Source organism: Cupressus sempervirens, chromosome 6 (genome assembly GCF_028749045.1).
Source record: "Cupressus sempervirens isolate cs-2001-9-10 chromosome 6, ASM2874904v1, whole genome shotgun sequence".
NCBI lineage: Eukaryota > Viridiplantae > Streptophyta > Pinopsida > Cupressales > Cupressaceae > Cupressus > Cupressus sempervirens.
In genome coordinates this window covers 16,004,546-16,023,750 of record NC_143123.1, presented here as the reverse complement: position 1 = coordinate 16,023,750, position 19,205 = coordinate 16,004,546, and the positions used below count along the sequence as shown (strand labels likewise).

The window sequence follows — 19,205 nt, the reverse complement described above, 5'->3', positions numbered from 1 at the left end:
TATTATCATTATGTTTCAAAATTTATTATTTGATAAACTAGTCAATGTTTTGCAATTCAGTAATTCAATCAATAATTTTCTTTAGAATCGTAAAAATAGATTAATGAGTGAGTATTTAATGTTTATCTTTGACATTTGGCATTGAGCAATGATCAAGGAACATATATTCATAGTATGAAATGATTTAGTTTAGCAATTATGTATGATTCTCTTTTTTTTTGTATATATAATGCAATATATATACTCACGTACCCCCACCCCCCACAAACCCAAACGAAATTTGTTTTGCCCAAACCCACAAACCCATACCTGAATTCGAACCATTCCCCAAACTAGAACTGACAACTTAGCCTATAACATATTTTGCATGATTAAAATAGACATCATTTTTAGTTGGCTTGCATTTTTGGTGTTAAAGTTTGAAATAATGATAAACACCAATAAAGAAGAACAAAAAAGAACAAAAGACAGGACATTTATCCTAGGAAAACCCTTCAACTTGAAGGGAAAAACCCAACCACACTAGAAAAATATCTCTTTTATTGATAATAAAACGTTCAAGTACAATGCTTTCCACTGAATACAATATATATAAAGAATTGAGAGACTCTTCATCTCACAACTAAAGGTCTCTTCATTTTCTTAAACCAAGTGTTTTGATATTTCCAAATGCATGATGCATGATGTGTGACATATATAATATTATCTCAAATAAATATCTTCTTCCGCTATAAAAAAAATATATAGGCATTATCTTGATTTTCAACATAAAGCTAAATCGAAGATAAAGATCTTTGTCGCAACTACAATTTTCAACAGTCTTAGCAAGAGAGATATCTTTAGTATGGAAAGCACACATAGCTGCAACCAAAGATGTCAATGATAAATTTTCATCATATAGATTCTCATTAAAACATGTTATCTCAACATAACACAGTTCACCATAGATACTTCATAAGCCCATAAAATTAAAGTGGAGTCACACACATAACTACCACCATGCCTACTTGCAGAGGGTGGTCCACAATAGCTACTCGCATAGGGTGAAACAAGGACTTTCACCTCAAACTTCTCCACCATGCCTACTCCTAGAGGGTGGTCCACCATACCTACTTACAAAGGGTGGAATAAGGGCTTTTACTTCAAACTTCTTCCAAAGAAGAATGCATTTCCACCACACCTACTCGCAGAGGGTGGAATGAGGGCTTTCACCTCAAACTTTTCTAAGAGAAGAATGCACTATACTAACATATATAAGAATGACTAAGATTATCTCTCAATAGATACCCCCTCTCAGCAGAGACAACTTTAATCCCTACAATAAGATAGTTGATTCCAATTTGATCAAACAGGGAGTAGTTACACTGCCCCATAAACTTGCAAAGAGTTAGGCATCTTCCTTGTTAGTTTTATTGGGTCTCTGATAGATAAAACAATTACTCTATGTTCCAAGGGGACGTGTCCCCTATGCTTTTTGGCTCATACCCATCCTGGGGACAAAACTGGGACGCGGGGATGGATTTTTGCCGTCCCTAAAGCTGTCCCCTTTTTGCCAAATTTGGAAACGTCCCCGAAACGGCAAAAAAAATTGGGCAGGAAACTTGGGGACGGCCAGCAATACTGGGGATGGCTTTGTCATCCCCTAGCCATCCCCGAAACTTCTAGTCGTCCCCGAATTTTTTAGCTAGTCAAGTAAAGGCAAAACGGTAAATTTTACTTTTTATGTGCAGGTCCGTAATTGTCTTAAAGACATAATAAAAATGTGCAAACCATATTTGTCCATTAAAACACTAACTCTTCTACTCATTTTAAGATATGATGTATTCGCTAAGAGAGAAAAAACATAGAGCAACAGCAGTAGCAGCAGTGAGGAAAGATTGTATTTAGTATTTCTATTTACTACTTACTATTTTAGTTGCACTTCTCTTTATTCTATTCTGATTTCATGCATAATACTTGGAGACTTTAGGCATTTTGATTTTACTACATATGTATGTGATATGTTATAATGGAGGTACTTAATATTTGTCATTTGTTAATTTTCCATGTATTGATCTTCTAAAATGTCTATGGTGAATGGTTTATCAATGTTATGATATGCATACTTAAATTTTGTGTCTCTATAAAAAAAATCCCATATGTTTTTAATCGTCATCCCCTAAATTTTGGCTTTGACCTGTCCCCGTACCGGAAACACGTCCCTGTCCCCTACAACGTCCCCATCCCGGAAACTCTGTGGAGCATAGCAATTACTACAAAAATAATGTAACTCTTACTTGTATTACTGTTGACCAGCCTTGTTCTTTGAACATTGCAGATCTCTGGGACTGTGGGTGCAGAGTTGACTTCCTTGTCTTCTATTGCTGATGATTTGAGATGACTTCTTGATAACCCTGCAAATTATATATATGAGGAGAATTGTTTATGATAAACTGGGTGCAGACTGCTGAGACAAGATGTCGTGGATTGATGATGTTATTCAGCGATCTGCACTTTCTTTATATACAAAGCGCAGAGTCATGACCCCTGAAGAGTCAGACATGCCTCTTTGGTGGCATGATTATTGTCATGTTTAGTTAAGACAAAACAAAACATAAATGTGTGCCCGTATATGATATATCAAGGAGCCCGATCACATATCATAATGTGATAATATAAATGTGACTGCCAATATGTATACTGTTATCTGCCAATGATTATATTGTAAATGTATATTATCCAAAGCACACATACATATATACATATACATACATACATATATATATATATATATATATATATATATATATATATATAAAAAATCAGCAGTAACAACTTTATCTGTTAAAGATAAAGTTTAAACAGCTGAGTATATCAGATAAACATGAATTACTTCTACTGATGCTAAAACATAAACATTCCTCTGTCACATAAGCTCCCTCAGAAGCTGAATATACTTCCTTCGAATTTTTTGTATCATCAATTCAGCACATGAGTAAATGCAACATCCTCATGTTCATGAATCTCTCATTGTTTCATTGATGCATCCTACAATGAAGAGAGATTAATAATAATTCATAAAATCAATCTATCATGAAGAGATATATAGAGATTAATGCTCAAAGAAAATACTATTCCCAATGTTGTAACAAAAATTCAATATTCAAGATATAATCATTGGATATATATCTCTTTCATATAGACTCGGCTCTGAGAAAGACGGCAACATGTCCTTTGCTCAACAACAAGTCCAAGAGCTTACTTATAGGCCATGCAACTAGAAAACAGATCCAAATAAGCACACAAACCACAGGTGCCACTTTAGCACCAACTGCTAAGTCATACCGAGGACAAACAAATTGAAGTATAATCTCTCCAAATAAGAGTATCAGAGTAACATATATTACAATAGCACGCTATGGTGACACTATGCCATCCTAAAAAAATAGGGAGTGTCTCCATAGTATGAGTGTTACATATTAGAAGCGATCTTGCAGCTTTCAAGACTTGCACAATATCACCAAGTCAACCAAATAGAGTGACATGAGGCCGAGCGTTAGCCCAGACATTAGTAACACAAAAAGCACCAGCAAGAAACATATGCCCACATAAATCCAGAACTTTGAAGCACAACATTTGTACTCCACTGCCATCCTCAAACTCTTCGCAGCTTCAGGTATCACTCAAGATCAAAATGATCAAATATCAATGGTTCTACTTAACAGCTGTGTATTTCACAATCAAAAGCTTTCCTCTCTCACTTCCCTTGGAATCAAATGCTTTCCGAAGCAACTATCATTCAATAAGTTAAGAAGGAGATGCAATATTTGTGAAGAATCACAGACCACGATTTGAAGAGAAGCACATGCAACAATGGAAGACCAATTGTAATAAGTGATTGCAGCCAATCTGCTATTGGCCCAGTTTAGTCAAGCCACTTAGTATCTACACCATTATGAGATGTTTACAGCAATCTTGCAACAGAACTCAATCCAAGAGATTTGTTGTAACTACAGAAAGATCAAAGAAATCTCTTCCATTGATGCAATTCAAACCGAGTCAGAATAGGAATAAGCTTATGTGTTTAATATGGAATATTTCCATTCAAATATATTAAGTCATAGTCTAATTGATGGCATCAAAATCAAAGCTTCAATCTTTTGCAAAAAAACAAAATAATGAGAACTCTCGATTGTAATCTTTCAGCCACAACATATACGATTAGTAACCAAAATAGAAACTTCCGTGCATGCAATAACAGTCGGATACAAAAAGAACTTGTGAGCCAACACAAACAAATGACTTTCTTGAATAATCACCAACGAAAGAAAAATAATTATTCCTCCTTCACAGTCTCATTGCCTTCTATCATAATGCAAACAAAACTTATTACAAAATGAAATCCAAAAGGTGTTGTTTCCTTAACGGATATCCAAGAACCTGTCACGCCTCGATGAACATCAAGGAGCTGCGACTTAGTAATTGTTGATGACCATCTTCCTTTCAGACGTGATAAGCACACCAGAAAATGTTGAAAGAGCAATTGCATAATGATGAACCTTTAAATCATATATATGGGAAAGGAAACGTTAGAATCAGAAGAAAAATCGCAAGAAAAACTCTTCCTCGTCCATGCACTATCGCGATCTTCTATTCACATGTAATATGTCAACAAAAGAAACAAGAATACCTAGTTAACCTGGCAACACCTAGAACAAGCAGAGTAGACAATCTGCCTAGAACAAAAATGAGCAGTGACAGCCATTTTTTATTGCTGTTGAATTATGTGCTTGTCGACTGAGCCCCGTGATGCTCAGCTTGCAGGCACAACTGCCTTTGCTCCACGTTCTGCAAGTGCAGCCAGTGCTTGCACACTAGCCCATAAATGATCTTCTCCTTGCCACCCTCCAACATGGCCAGAATGGCTCTAGGTCTGTCATCTGTCAGCACATTGTTAATGTATATATCAATGCTCTCCATGGGCTTGGCAATTTGGAACTTCAGAATGTACCTTGCCTTTATGTTGTTCAAGCCAAACACCCACTCCCACTTTCATCAAGACACCTTGACATGTTCTCATCATCATCTATTACTTGTTGGGCTAGCCTATTCACATAAATACAAATATCTTATACATGAGCCATATTCTGAAGCATCTTCGTTTACACCAAACTCTAACTGTTGTTATCTAAGCTAGCTCTGATACCATGTTAAAGTTTTGCCCAAAAACAATGATAAACGTCAATAAGAACAAAAAGAAACAAAAGAGACAAGACATTTATCCTGGGAAAACCCTTCAGCTTTAAGGGATAAATGTAATGTCCCCATTTTAGCAGTTGACCAAGTGTGTGTGCGTTAGCCTTGTTCTACATGGTCCCGAGGGCTAACAAAGGGTCTACATTAAACGGAGAAATAAGAGGTTGAATGCAAACTGTTTGACATAATTCCTTTCAGCAATTTGGTTTAGTTTTTTGGGACATTCAGGGGTGCTCATTACAGTGGTATCAGAGCTATAAGTCTTGCCATCCTGTGGAGGTCTTATAGGGAATTTGGAACAGCCGGATAGAGGGAAAAGTGTTTGACGAAATGTCAAAACACTAAAATCAAAAATAAATAAATAAAAACACAGGCTAAGCATTTATGTTTGAGCATGCGACAAGGGCCTTATAATTTTCGCGATACCAGAGCAAGACAAAATAGGATTTCAGACTTGCAAAGCAAACAGTCTAGTACATCCGTGCAGGTCGACATTGAATCCAGCCATACAAACACAGAGGAGATATTCTTTGATCAGGACAACAATATGGGTGATCGAGATGACAGGAATACAGGATTAGGCGGAGGCGGGAATGCCGGTCCAGATCAGGGGGAGGTAATGTTCAGACAATTACTGGATACATTAGAGCAGGGGCAGCGTATGCAGCAGGAGCAGAATAGGCGAATGGACATGATGTTGCAGCTCATGGCTAGACAGATGGGTGTCAATATTAATCCAGGTGATGCCAACAACAGAAACAATAACAATGAGGGAAACAATAACAATGGGGGAAACAATAACCATGGAGGCCAAGGCAACAACAATGGTCCTGAGAATAACATTAATGGTAATAATGGACACGACAACAATGGGAATGAGGCTGATAACTTTAGACACGTTGCACGCCCAGCGCGGACTGCGAGCTCAAGACCTCTTCTACCCACTTTCCCACCCAGAGATCTGGTTCAACCAGTAAACGAACCACAGATTACCGAATTACAGGATCAGTTCAGGAGGGACTGGGAGGCTAGTGGACCAGAGTTTCAGGCGGATATTTCCCTCAGAGATTATATGGACTTGAGGATGAGACACATGCCTAAAGTAGGAGGGAGGAATCAAAACTTTGAGCTAAGAAAGAAAGTTGGAAAACTTTCTTTACCTTATTATGATGCTTCAGGGAAGATGACTGCACGAGCTTGGGTGCAGAAGGTAGATACATACTTGCAGCTAAATCCTATGCCTGAGGAGGAAGCTATCAAGTATGCAGCTATGCACTTGGATGGCGTTGCACATGAATGGTGGCATCATGGCATGGTGACTTTGGGGCATAATCAAATTACATCCTATGAGGAATTCACCAAAACATTGATTGAGAGATTTGACACTAGGGATCCCAAGTTACATTTCAAGGAGCTAGCACAGTTAAAACAGTCAGGTTCTGTGGATGCTTACATTGCCGAGTTTCAGCGCTTGTTTGTACTTGTTACTGATATCTCTCCTAGGAGATTGGTGGTGTTATTTTGTGATGGTCTTGCCTATCCATTACGAGGTTGGGTGAAGGGACATGATCCACTCACCTTAGCTGAAGCAACTAAAAAGGCACGAGATTTAGCCCCTTCGGTATACAAAGGAAAAAACCATTCAACAGATTCTTCCTACCGCAAGGACAAAGACAAAAAACTGTTTCAGAAAGAGTATAGCAAACCCAAAGAAGGATCGAAAGGACTAGACAATGAAACCTTGAATGAACTTCGAAAGAAGAAGCTGTGCTTCCATTGTAGAGAGCTTTGGGACTTATCTCATAAATGTTCTCTCAAGGCTAAGGCAAATCAAATGGAGTATTTTCCAGCAAAAGAGTCAGAGTCAAAGGGGGAGGATCAGCACTCCGATTCAGATGAGGGTAACACTATAGAGGAGAGCAGCATTCCTAAGGATGATAGATCGTTGGCACGCTTGACAGGGGCCCAAAAGGCAATCACATTTAAGGTCAGGAGTACTATCCAGGGGCAGAAAGTGATATCTCTTATTGACACTGGGGCTACACATAACTTCATAGATGCACAGTTGGTAGCCAAGAGAGGGTTACAGACAGAGGAGCATGATGGGTTTAGAGTCATGGTGGCTAACGGTGATAAATCATTATGCACTCGGAAGATATCTAATCTTCGCATCAGGTTTGGAGATGGCTACGAGTTGGAGGATGAGTTCTATGTTGTGGACATAGGAGATTATGATGTCATCCTCGGCATGACATGGATGGCTTCACTAGTTGAGTTCACACTCAACCTAGTGAAATTGGAGATGAGATTCCAGCATGAGGGCAGAACTGTGGTACTTAGAGGACTTTCAGATGGAGGTTGCAGAGTAGTGTCCTTGAGGAGAATGTAGAGACTTTTTCGTCATGATGACATAGAGTGGCGGCAGAGTGCTACATTATGCCAACTTCACCAAAGCCACAAGAAAAGAGTCATCCACTAGATATCCAGAAGATACTTGATAGACACGCTAAAGTATTTAGCGATATTCCTCATGGGATTCCTCCTAACAGAGGGATGGAACATGTTATTGAGCTCGAGGAGGGAGCCAAACCAGTTATGATTACTCCCTATCGTCATCCTAAGAAACACAAGGATGAGATAGAGAAGGCGATTAAGGATTTGTTGGAGATGGGGTATATCAGGCCCAGTAAGAGCCCTTTTGCTTCAGCAGTAGTATTGGTAAAGAAAAAAGATGGGACGATGGGCATGTGCATCGATTACAGGGCACTGAATAAGAAAACAATTAAAAACAGGTATCCCATTCCTAGGATTGATGAGCTGATTGATGAGTTGCATGGGGCATGCTTCTTCACCAAAATTGATTTGCGATCCGGCTACCATCAGATCAGGATGAGAGTAAAGGACATTGAGAAAACAGCCTTCCGATGTCACTATGGCCACTTTGAGTTCATGGTTATGCCATTTGGTCTAACCAATGCACCCGCTACATTTCAGAGTTGTATGAACCAGGTATTCAAGAAGCAGCTGAGGAGATTTGTCTTGATCTTCTTTGATGACATCTTGGTCTTCAGTAAGACCTGGGAGGAGCACTTACATCATCTGGAGGAGGTGTTATCTATTCTAGAGAGAGCGTCATTATATGCCAAGGAATCTAAATGTGAGTTTGGCATGACTGAGCTCCTTTACCTTGGGCATATCATTAGTGCAGATGGCGTTCGGGTTGATCCCGAAAAGATTAGAGCTATTGTAGAGTGGCCTACTCCCACAAACCTTACACGGCTTAAGGGATTCTTTGGCTTATGTGGTTTTTATAGGAGGTTTGTTAAGGGATTCTCACAGATTGCTACACCCTTGACAGATCTTACCAAGAAAGGAGCCTTCGTGTGGACAGGGGCAGCACAGAGGTGTTTTCAGCATTTCAAGCAGGTAATGTCTTCATGTCCAGTTCTAGCTCTACCGGATTTCATGAAGCCTTTTGAGCTTCATTGTGATGCATCAGGTGATGGGATTGGAGCAGTATTGATGCAGGAGAAGCATCCCATTGCATTCGAGAGTAGGAAGCTCCAAGGAGTTGAGAAGAGTTATTATGTCTATGACCGGGAGATGTTGGCCATAATGCATGCATTGGCCAAATTTCGATCATATTTGGTAGGTGGACGTTTTGTGATCAAGACTGATCACAACAGTATTAAATACTTCATGAGCCAACGTGATCTTAATGACCGGCAACAAAAATGGGTGACTAAATTGCAGGCTTATGACTTTGACATAGAGTTTGTCGTAAGAAAAATGTGGTGGCTGATGCCTTATCTTAGAGACCTCACTTATGTGCTCTGGCAGAGATTTCAAGAGATTGGAGAGATCGAATTATAGCAGAGTATGTCGGAGATGCTTGGGCTTCTGGATTGATTTCAGGTACCATACAGGATGATCGCTATGAGGTGATAGATGGATTGATCAGAGTTCAGGACAAGGTTTATTTGATTCCGTCATCACATTTGAGAGAGGCGATACTGAAGGCATTTCATGATGCACACACAGCTGGACATCCGGGGGTCTTCAAGACCTACAGGCAAATCCGAGAGCGGTTTTTATGGAAAGGGCTCAAGGATGATGTTCAGAGGTATGTCAGGGAGTGTGTTGTTTGTCAACAGATTAAGGGAGAGCACACATTTCCTACAGGTTTATTACAGCCCTTGCCCATTCCTGATAGGAAATGGGAAAGTATTTCGATGGACTTCATCACTAGTTTACCACGAGTGCAGAGAAGGGATTGCATCTATGTGGTAGTAGACCGCTTGACGAAGTTTGCTCACTTCTTTGCTATTCCGTCCACTTACACAGCAGCACAGGTGGCAGATCTTTTCTTTAGAGAGATATTCAGGTTACATGGGCTGTCCAGATTCATTGTCAACGACCGGGATAGTAAGTTTATGAGTGTTTTTTGGCAAGAGTTGTTTAGGTTGTATGGTACAGATCTTACACCTAGCACTAGTTATCATCCACAAACAGATGGGCAAACAAAGATTGTGAATAAATGGGTGGAAGGATATTTGAGGAACTATGTAATTGCACAACAAAAGGCTTGGATCAGATGGTTGCATATGGGAGAGTATTGTTATAACACCACTTATCATATGTCCATCAAGATGACTCCTTTCATGGCACTCTATGGCTACGAAGCACCTAGCTTCATGGATTTAGTTTTGGGGGACAGTAGAGTGCCCAAAGCCAAAAACTTATTGTAGGATAGTCAAGACATCCTAAAAGTGCTCAAAGAGAATATACAACAGGCCCAGAATCAACAGAAATTGTTTGCTGATCAGCACCGAATAGAGCGTAGCTTCGAAGTAGGGGATATGGTTTACTTGAAGCTACAACCATATAGACAGTCATCGCTCAAGAAGAGCAGAGCTGAAAAGTTGAAACCTAGATTTTATGGTCCCTACAAGGTGATTCGCAAAGTGGGCAAAGTCGCCTATGAGCTTGAGCTTCTAGAGGGCAATCGAGTGCATAATGTGTTTCATGTGTCTAGGCTTAAGAAAGCCATTGGTCAGAGTGTAGTGTCTTCTGCAAATTTACCCCCTTTGGATGAGGAGGGGAAGCTTGTGTTAGTACCCGAGGCTATTCTGGACACCAGAGAGAGGAAGCTTAGAAATAGGATAGTGAAGGAGTATTTGGTCAGATGGAAAGACCTGCCCGAGGAAGATTCTACATAGGAGAGTGAGCAGGTTATTCAGCAGGTTGGACTGAGATTGCTTGAGGACAAGCAATTTCAAGGGGGGCAGACTGTAATGTCCCCATTTTAGCAGTCGACCAAGTGTGTGTGCGTTAACCTTGTTTTACATGGTCCCGAGGGCTAACGAAGGGTTTAATGGGATCCTGGAGTGTTTTGGCCTAGTCATTTCTAGTTTGGGCCAAAACGAAATTGATTTACTCAATTTCAGGCATACTTACTATTTTTAGTAAGTCGGCAGGACACAGTGCAGGTCAATTTTGGTGATTGGATTTGATACTCCTCGGTGAGAGCTTTTTGATGAGCTATCACTCACATTATTCGGAGTCCGATTGCTAATACATTTTAGTGCCTAAAGTTTTATTAAAGTAACGTCTAATTTAATTGTAAAATATTAAAGTGTTACTTTAATATTTATTTTATGGGGATGTGTACCCAAGGGAGACATAAGGGGTACTTTAATACATGTTTTATATATTACACATCTTTTATCCCACATTGCCCATATGAGTTGAGCAGACCCTTGGAAATAGAATAAAAGGAAGCATTTGTGGCTTCATTAGACAGGTTGAATATGAGAAGAAATTGGTGTGTGAGTTGCAACTCCATTCTTGGCATTTGAGGACGTTTATCCTCTATTGTAACATTCTAGACGTCATTCCCTTGGGGTTTGGCCTTTGGAATTCTTTGTTATCGGCTTCATTATCAGGCAGTTTAGTTGCATTTCCAACTACAGGCAGATTTGGTATTATGCTCATATCTTCTTCACTACTTGTCCAACGCTTATGCCGCTCTGAGGGAATGATATTACGAAGGTAGTGGACTGATTGAAGGACAAAGTACTGTAGCAGCACTGTTCATGTGGGACTATTCACGCAGCACTATTCACGCGGCACTGTAGCAGCAAGTTCGAAAGCATGGGCTGGAGTATTATGTCAATAATGCTGAAGTAATTAGTGAGTTGATAAATCTGCCATGTATTTGGTTTTATGAATTCTGAAAATAACATTTTATTGGCAGCAGTTCATTTCCACTTTGCATATTATTGTAGTTTCTTTCTTGTTTATGTTGTATGATACCAATTTCCATACACAAAACACAACAAACAAACAAATGTTTGATTTCCAGAGTTATAAGGGGTTTAAAACATTAAACGGAGAAATAAGAGGTTGAATGCAAACTGTTTGACATAATTTCTTTCAACAATTTGGTTTAGTTTTTTGGGACATTCAGGGGTGCCCATTACAATAAACCTGACCACACCAGAAACTTATCTCTTTTATTGATAACAGAATGTTCAAGTACAGTGCTTTCCATTGAATACACTAAATATAACAAATTGAGAGACTCTTCATCTCACAATTGAAGGTCTCTTCAATTTCAAAAACAAGTCTTTTCATATTTCCAAATGCATGACACATGACATGTGTCTCTTCATATAATATTATCTCCAATAAATATCTTCTTCAGCTGTAAACACAATATATAATTATAAGTATTATCTCAATTTCAACATATAGCAAAATCAGAGATAAAAATCTCTGTCGCAGCTACAATCTTCAACATTTGGAAGCAGTTATCATCCTCTTTTATGTAATTTGTTTTCTTTGTATGCCATCAGACCTTTAAAAGCTGATTCAAGCATTCTCAGATAGATTGCAGTTGTCAGTTTCCAAAGATGTAGAGCTCCCCTGGCCTTATGAATTTGCATTTTCCCTAAATTTGTCATCGACCTAATTACAAGCATTATCCCTGTTATATCCCCTTTGCCCAGGAGAGAAACTATTAATGTTTTAAATCTAATAAAATATAATATAATCCTTTCTAAACACTACGTAAATAATTTAATAATAATAAATATAGAAGTAAACTTGATTTTTAGTGGGCCATTTGGGCCACTGTGACCAATTCTGAGAGGGGTATTTGACCGACTTTTGTATCTCATTTAGCAGGGGCAGTTTTATGGATAAAATTTGGTTATTGCAACCATGAATTCTGTTTCTGGTGTGGTGAATGTGATGAAATGCAGCAGGAAGACAACTATCCTGCATAATATTGCTTTGGGAAGTGCTGAAGCTCAAACCAAAACAATCAAGTGCAGACTCGTGTCATTCGTCCCCCATTCAAAACTCTCCCTATTAAATTGTAAAAAGGTATCAAAAGATCAACCTAAAGTGACAACGCAAAAGAAGAGCATCTATATTGATCAATAATCAATTATTATAAAGACAACTCATACATGTTAATCTATATCGAATACGCTATATGGCTCGATGAATAAAGCAGTTCCCTGGTTATTAATTGACTTAGACTCACATACGATTTGTATAAGTTGCATTGGCAACAACCTGATATAAGTAAAGATACATCCGTTGACAATCCACCTTGATATGCCAAAGGAAAACCAATATGGCATGGTTAATGAGTTGCTATTGGCTTGTATTTAGCATCACAATAGGATTGAAGACTCTAAATCAATGTTCGTGAGTGTAAGGGAAAAAAAAGTACAATACATTTGCCACATCATAAGGTTTCCATAGAGAAAACAAATTCTCCAAAGTGACAACAATTATCCTCCTTCAAACACATACTTATGCCACCAAACGATAATTATTGGGCACATGGACTCCTGTTGCCATATCCCTCCTACAATGAAGGTCAAAATTAGCAACACACCACTGAGGGATGTGTATACCTTGGTTCGAATGAAGCAATCAATACAATGAGACATAACTTCTTCTACATTTGACTTCTATAAGGATGTCATTAGAAATAAACAATGGTTACTAAAGTGTGAATGATGGCAATTGCTAAATAGCACATAAACCAAGGCAGTCATACGGATAAAGTAATCCAATTGCTAAGCAATGACTAACATGCATAATCCAAACAGCAAAAAGGCAGTGATTCCAAAATGGTGAAAGAAAGGGGATCTATTAAGAGCACTAATTAGGGTTCAAACCAAAAGGCATGATCTGCCCTTTTTACTAATAAAAACTTATGTTGTGAAGAGGTGTGATATAAAGAGACAAACCTCTTTGAGTGCCAACTTTCCCATCAGGTAACATATAAAGGGAAGACAATATACAATCCCCCAACATCACCAGCTAAGAGAAATATAGGAGAAAGCAGGCAAAATAATTCAGGCTATTGATCCCTTGGTATGAGTATCACTATTATCTCACATATGTAATCGATAACAAGTATTTTTACAACTATTCTTTGCTTGGACTTTGTGTACATTTTAGAGATATAATTTTTAATAAGCAATTGTTTATATGTAGACATTCCTACAGACTTAATTACATCTGCATACCAATGGTTCAATACGCATTTTATAATTATCCAATTTAGCAATAATAGGTATGTTGCTGTTTCAATGACTTAATATAGAAAGTACATATAAGATATTATATATATTTTCAGTGTTCCACTGGGTTCGACAATGTTTCCTTGGGGGCAGTGGAACGTGTTTCAGAGACAGGGGTACTTGGGGCCTAAGTTTGGAAACGTCAGGGAGACAGCAATGGGGCAGCAGTGGCGGGGCCATAGGGGAGCGGTGATGACATAATACATATAGTATTAATATTTGAATAAATAGTTTTAAAAAGATAAAGATGTATAATATAATAACTAGAGACTAGTATTAGTATTTGAATGACAGCTTTAAAAGTTGAAAATATCAAAAATAGACATTGCAACAAGAATTTTCAAAATTTTAAATTTTCCATTTCACAATCATATTAATCACGACCCAATGTTCATCAAATCAACTGCTGAAGTTATCAAGATTCAACAGTGTTCAAACTTCAAAACCAAAATACTAAATAGTAAATACTAGAAGTATAAAATCTAGAAAAGTCTAATGACTCTAAGCATCCCCATGCTTGTTGCCTAACTACTCAACATCCTCAATGTCTCTTTTATACTTCTATTAGCTTTAGCCAAGTTAGGGTTGTACTTTAATAAAAATAAAATCAGAATGTGACTTTTTGCAGGAAACATTTGCGAGTCCCTTGCCCTATCGAGAGACATTTGGGAGTCTCCGAATGGCATCCGTCCTAAAAGAAACATCTCTTCTTGTGTAGAAAACATGGGAAAAGTCTCTTGATTGACTGAGAAACACGGTAGAGGTAAGAGGTGTGGTAGAGAAACATTTTAGACATGAACCCCCATCCCCAAGACATCCTCATCTCAACAACCTCATGGTTGTGACCGAGGAGTCCCCATGGGGCTAACGAGGGACTAAGGGGACTGCTTTGGGCTTAAGAGGGATTGGCTTTCAAGTTACCCTATAGTGAATGCTCCTCACAATCCCTACCATAGAAACAAGTTAGGTGTGGCGTGATGAAGGAGAACCGTGATAGGAGCCCACACTAGGTACGCCACCTCATATGTATGGTATGGGTCACATGAGACCAAGAGGGAAAATATATCTGCTCTTGGGCCTACTCTAGGAGATTTTTTGGGGGCACCTCGTCAAACCATCCTACCTTATCACTTCTATGGTTAAGTCACCTTAAAGTTAGTTCTAGCAATCTATTGATTTTATCCAAATTTCCTCATATTTGTTTAAGTCTAATTAAAGAAATCTAACTATGAGTTATAATTATAATTGAACCCTAACTATGTTACAAGGCTCTTAATCAAAGAGGAAGGTAAGATTTAAAAATCCTACTTGTTTGACCAAAATTCTGATGTAGGACAAAATTTGGATACTCATAATTTGGGGAAATTACAGTTGGGCTCGTTAACTAAACCTATAAGGTATAACATCAACAAATTGCAATTCAAATCAAACCCACCTTGTTCAATCAGTTTCCAACAATCCCTTGGTGGCCTAAAGCATCAACAATAGAAGTAGCAATTGTCATCTTAGCACAATGAAGTGGCTCATAAATCTAGGTGACATGTGGCAACAATGTATTCATTTTAAAAACACACTTACACAAACATTTGATAAGCTTGACGACTAATAATAATGGATAAATTCTAGCATGACACATTTTTACAAATCTATAGCAAAGTAGTTGTGTAACAATTATAGGATCCGTTCTTGCATAACAAAAGAAGAATATAACCTTGTTACGTTTGTGTACATAATTGGCCTACACTCAATTATGTCACAAGGTTACCAATTCAAAAAAAGAAAGTGATGCTAGAGATTTTATTATCTTGTTTGGTTTGAGGCAGTATCCCTAATAAATCCAACTGCAGGAAGCTCCGTGATGTCCATTTTTTTGATGGAAGTCATCCACAAACAAGTTTTAGGTACCCAATACAGGCCCACACGTGCCTAAAACCTCCTCGGCTAAGAGCCAAGGACTAAGGAGCATCCACACTGCCAAATTTGCCCGGGGCACAATCCTGGCCTCATCCCTTATGATGTCATTGGACCTTGCACTCAGCAAGAGTTGATCCCTAGTGGGCTCTTTGTGAACCATTCAACTTCACCAGTAGACCAAAGGCCCATTGACGTGATGTCCATTTTTTAACAAGGGAAGAAAAAAGAGATCGTTGTTTGGCTTATGTTCGTCTTCCGTGTAAGGTTACAATTGTTACAATTTGACAAATTAAACAAAGAAGATGATAAAGATTTTTTTCATGTTTGGCTTATATTTGTATTCGGCCTAGGGCATGGTCAAGTTCAAAATTTACCGCAAGAGAGAGAGAGAGAGATGTTTTGTAAGTCTAGGTGGCAGAAATATAGGGAATATTCCAAGGGACCTGTTGAGTAAAGAAAGGAAAGAGATATATTGAATCCCACTTTCACCTGTTCACTTAATCAGCCCAGGTTTGAGCAATGTTGTAAGTTAACATACTTAAAAAGGAAAGAGAGAATGTATCCCCACACCGCTTAACATTAGATAATGTTCCAAATCAACAATTGATAAAGGAGGGGAGAGAAGAGATAGATTGTAACTCTGTTTGACATGTGCTAATCGGTCTAAACTGCGTGATGTCCCAGATTCACCAATTCAAAAAAAGGGAAGCAATAAGAGAGATTATAACCTGCAAAGGAGTTCTGAATCTGAAGAGTTGGACCCAATAGAACCGGAGGTGTTCCGGTGGAGCCACTTTCCCCGTTGGCTCCTCCTCCTCCCCCTGCGGCATTTGCATTGGGATTAGCAGCCCCTCCAATTCCTCCCCCTGCTCCCGATGCTGCTGCCGCCGCCGCCGCAGCTGCTCTTCCCCTTTTTCCCCCTCCTCCCGTAGCTGGTGAAGATGACACTCCAATTGCTGCGCCAGTTCCTCCTGCTTGTGCTGCTCCTGCCATTTTTACTCACTGAAACCTTGCTGTCAATTTCCCCTTTTAATCTAGTTGTCTGTTAACAGCAAATTCAGCCCCCTTTAATTTATGTGTCTGTTAACAGCAAAGTAAGCTTAATCTTTAAATACCATTACCGTCGGTCCCATCATCACCTATCTCTCATTGCTTAATAAGGGAAGTTATTTTATTTCATTTATATGGTAATATATTTTTAGAATTATTAGTTCGTGCGAAGGCAGCAACAAGAATTATTAGTTCGTGCGAAGGCAGCAACATTTATGCATTCATGTCAATGCAAATATGACATTAAAACTAACCAATCAAATCAAAGAATTTAAAAGATTATATGAGATTTCAAATGTTTATATTTTTTTAATTTTTTATTATTTAATAAATCACATTTTTCATTTGGTTCATACTATTTTTGGTGGGGGAGAAAATTAATTTTCTTCAACAAAAAATATAAATATTTTTTAACAACTTTATCTTTCATTAATGAATGTATTAATTACAACTTTATTTTTTTCACATTTGTGACAAGTTGATAAGATTTTATTTTTTCAATCATTTTATCTTCCACCTCACACAACATGTCTAATCAATATTATCACAATATATTAAATATTTTTTATTTTTTATTTTAAATATATTTATTGTTAATTTTACATTGACGTTTATTTTTTACTATTTGATATAACTTGTTATTAAAACTTCATGTAATGCATAAGTTCAAATTATATATTCCAATTTCTAAAAAAAAAAATTAATTTTACTTTTTTAATAAAAATAGTTAAATTATTACTATTATTTTACTTTTATAAAAATAAATTAAAAAATATTATTTTTTAATTATATTTTATAATAGTGTTTGTAATATGTATAATTGATAAGCGTTACAATTTATAAATTATATAATTTATTATTATTAATATTTTTTATTTAAACAATTTATTATTTAGTTTAAATACATTTAAAACTTAAATATATATTTTAATATTAAATTAATAATTATATTTCATATAAAAAAATACTAAAGAAATAACCACAAAAATTAAAAGATATATAAATTATTATTATGTTTCTATAAACTATGTATTAAAATTAAATAGTTATATTTTATTTCTTAATTATTACATCATATTTATTCATCAACATCAAATTTATATGTATTAAATCTATTTATTATTTACAAATGTACATATTAAATTATATAGATATTATTTTATAATTAAAAATTATTTAATTTTATTAAAAATTTAGAAATACAAAACATTAAATAGTAAACATTCTCTAATTGTGTAAAATTAAACAATTAGTTTTACTTATAAAATATTTTTATATTTCAATACATTTCATTTTTTCTTATAGAAATGTGAGTTTTAATATAAAAATTAAATTCTTAGTTTTATTAATTTAAATATAATATATTTTAATTTTTTATTATAACCATGATTTTATTTTGACTATTTGTTTTATTAAGAAAAATAACACACTCTCTCTCTCTCTCTCTCTCTACGTGTGTTGTTATCACTCTATCTTACTATTTTATCTATCTTCCTCTTCCTCCTCTATATTATCTATCTTTTTTTTCCTCTACATTTATGTTTATGTTGTTATTGTTATATATTACTATTTATCTCTATCTATATCTCTATCCTAGTTTTTGTCTAGTGCTAATGATTAAAAATAGTATGAGTTCCATTTGATAATCAAGATGAGAATAATACATAGTTGGGGGAGTTATTCCAACTACTTATGGTTCTCTAGTAGCATACATGGTATGCTTAAACATATAATGTGATACTCCAAATGCTTCATCACTTCTTCAAGTTCTATAATTCAAATATTGGTATGAATATCTTTCCTTATTGCACATAATTTAAGTTGTCAATGTAGAAGGTGCAAATTTGTCTAAAGCATATGTATTGATCATAGTATGATATTAAGTACTTAGTGCCATATTGGGGACTTTGGCCTCTTATTCTTGGGCTTAAATGCCCAAAGATATAATAATATAGCACGAGAACTTAATAACAAAATATGAGCCATCATATCAAATCACAAGTGCATTTCTAGGACGAGAATTTAACAACAAAATATGAGCAATCCTATCAAATCACAAGTGTATTTGTAGGCAAAAATTAATGCATTCACAATGTTAATTTAGATTCTCACTCATCTACACTTCTACAACCATTATGCGTTAGGCATGAACTATGACGCATTGCATCTCTTGTTTCATACTCATTTTACTTTTACTCTAAGTTATTATATTATTTATTTAAATTTGTTTTTTTAATTGATAGTATATGAGATTTTGTAATGTGATTAAGTTATGGAAAATGGAAAATAGAAATAAAGAATTAGAGGAGATATGGAAGGAATATTGAAAAGGGATAGAAATATATGTAATAGGTAAATATATAAAGGTGTAGATGAGAGAATTATATTTATAAAGATTAT

At 36.6% G+C, this 19,205-nt stretch overlaps 1 protein-coding gene across 2 annotated transcripts in view; it reads right to left on the bottom strand.

Moving 5' to 3' along the window:
- Positions 1-16,832, bottom strand: part of LFR (ARM repeat superfamily protein) — a 63,545-nt gene extending 46,713 nt beyond the window's left edge. Inside the window, exon 1 of one of the 2 annotated variants that reach the window (XM_089786380.1) lies at positions 16,484-16,832. In XM_089786380.1, coding sequence (XP_089642506.1) covers positions 16,484-16,748 — 265 coding nt within the window. In that variant the 5' untranslated portion in view covers positions 16,749-16,832. The remainder of the gene's footprint in view (positions 1-16,483) is intronic. The other variant, XM_089786379.1, reaches the window with a different exon arrangement.
- Positions 16,833-19,205: the final 2,373 nt, after the last annotated feature.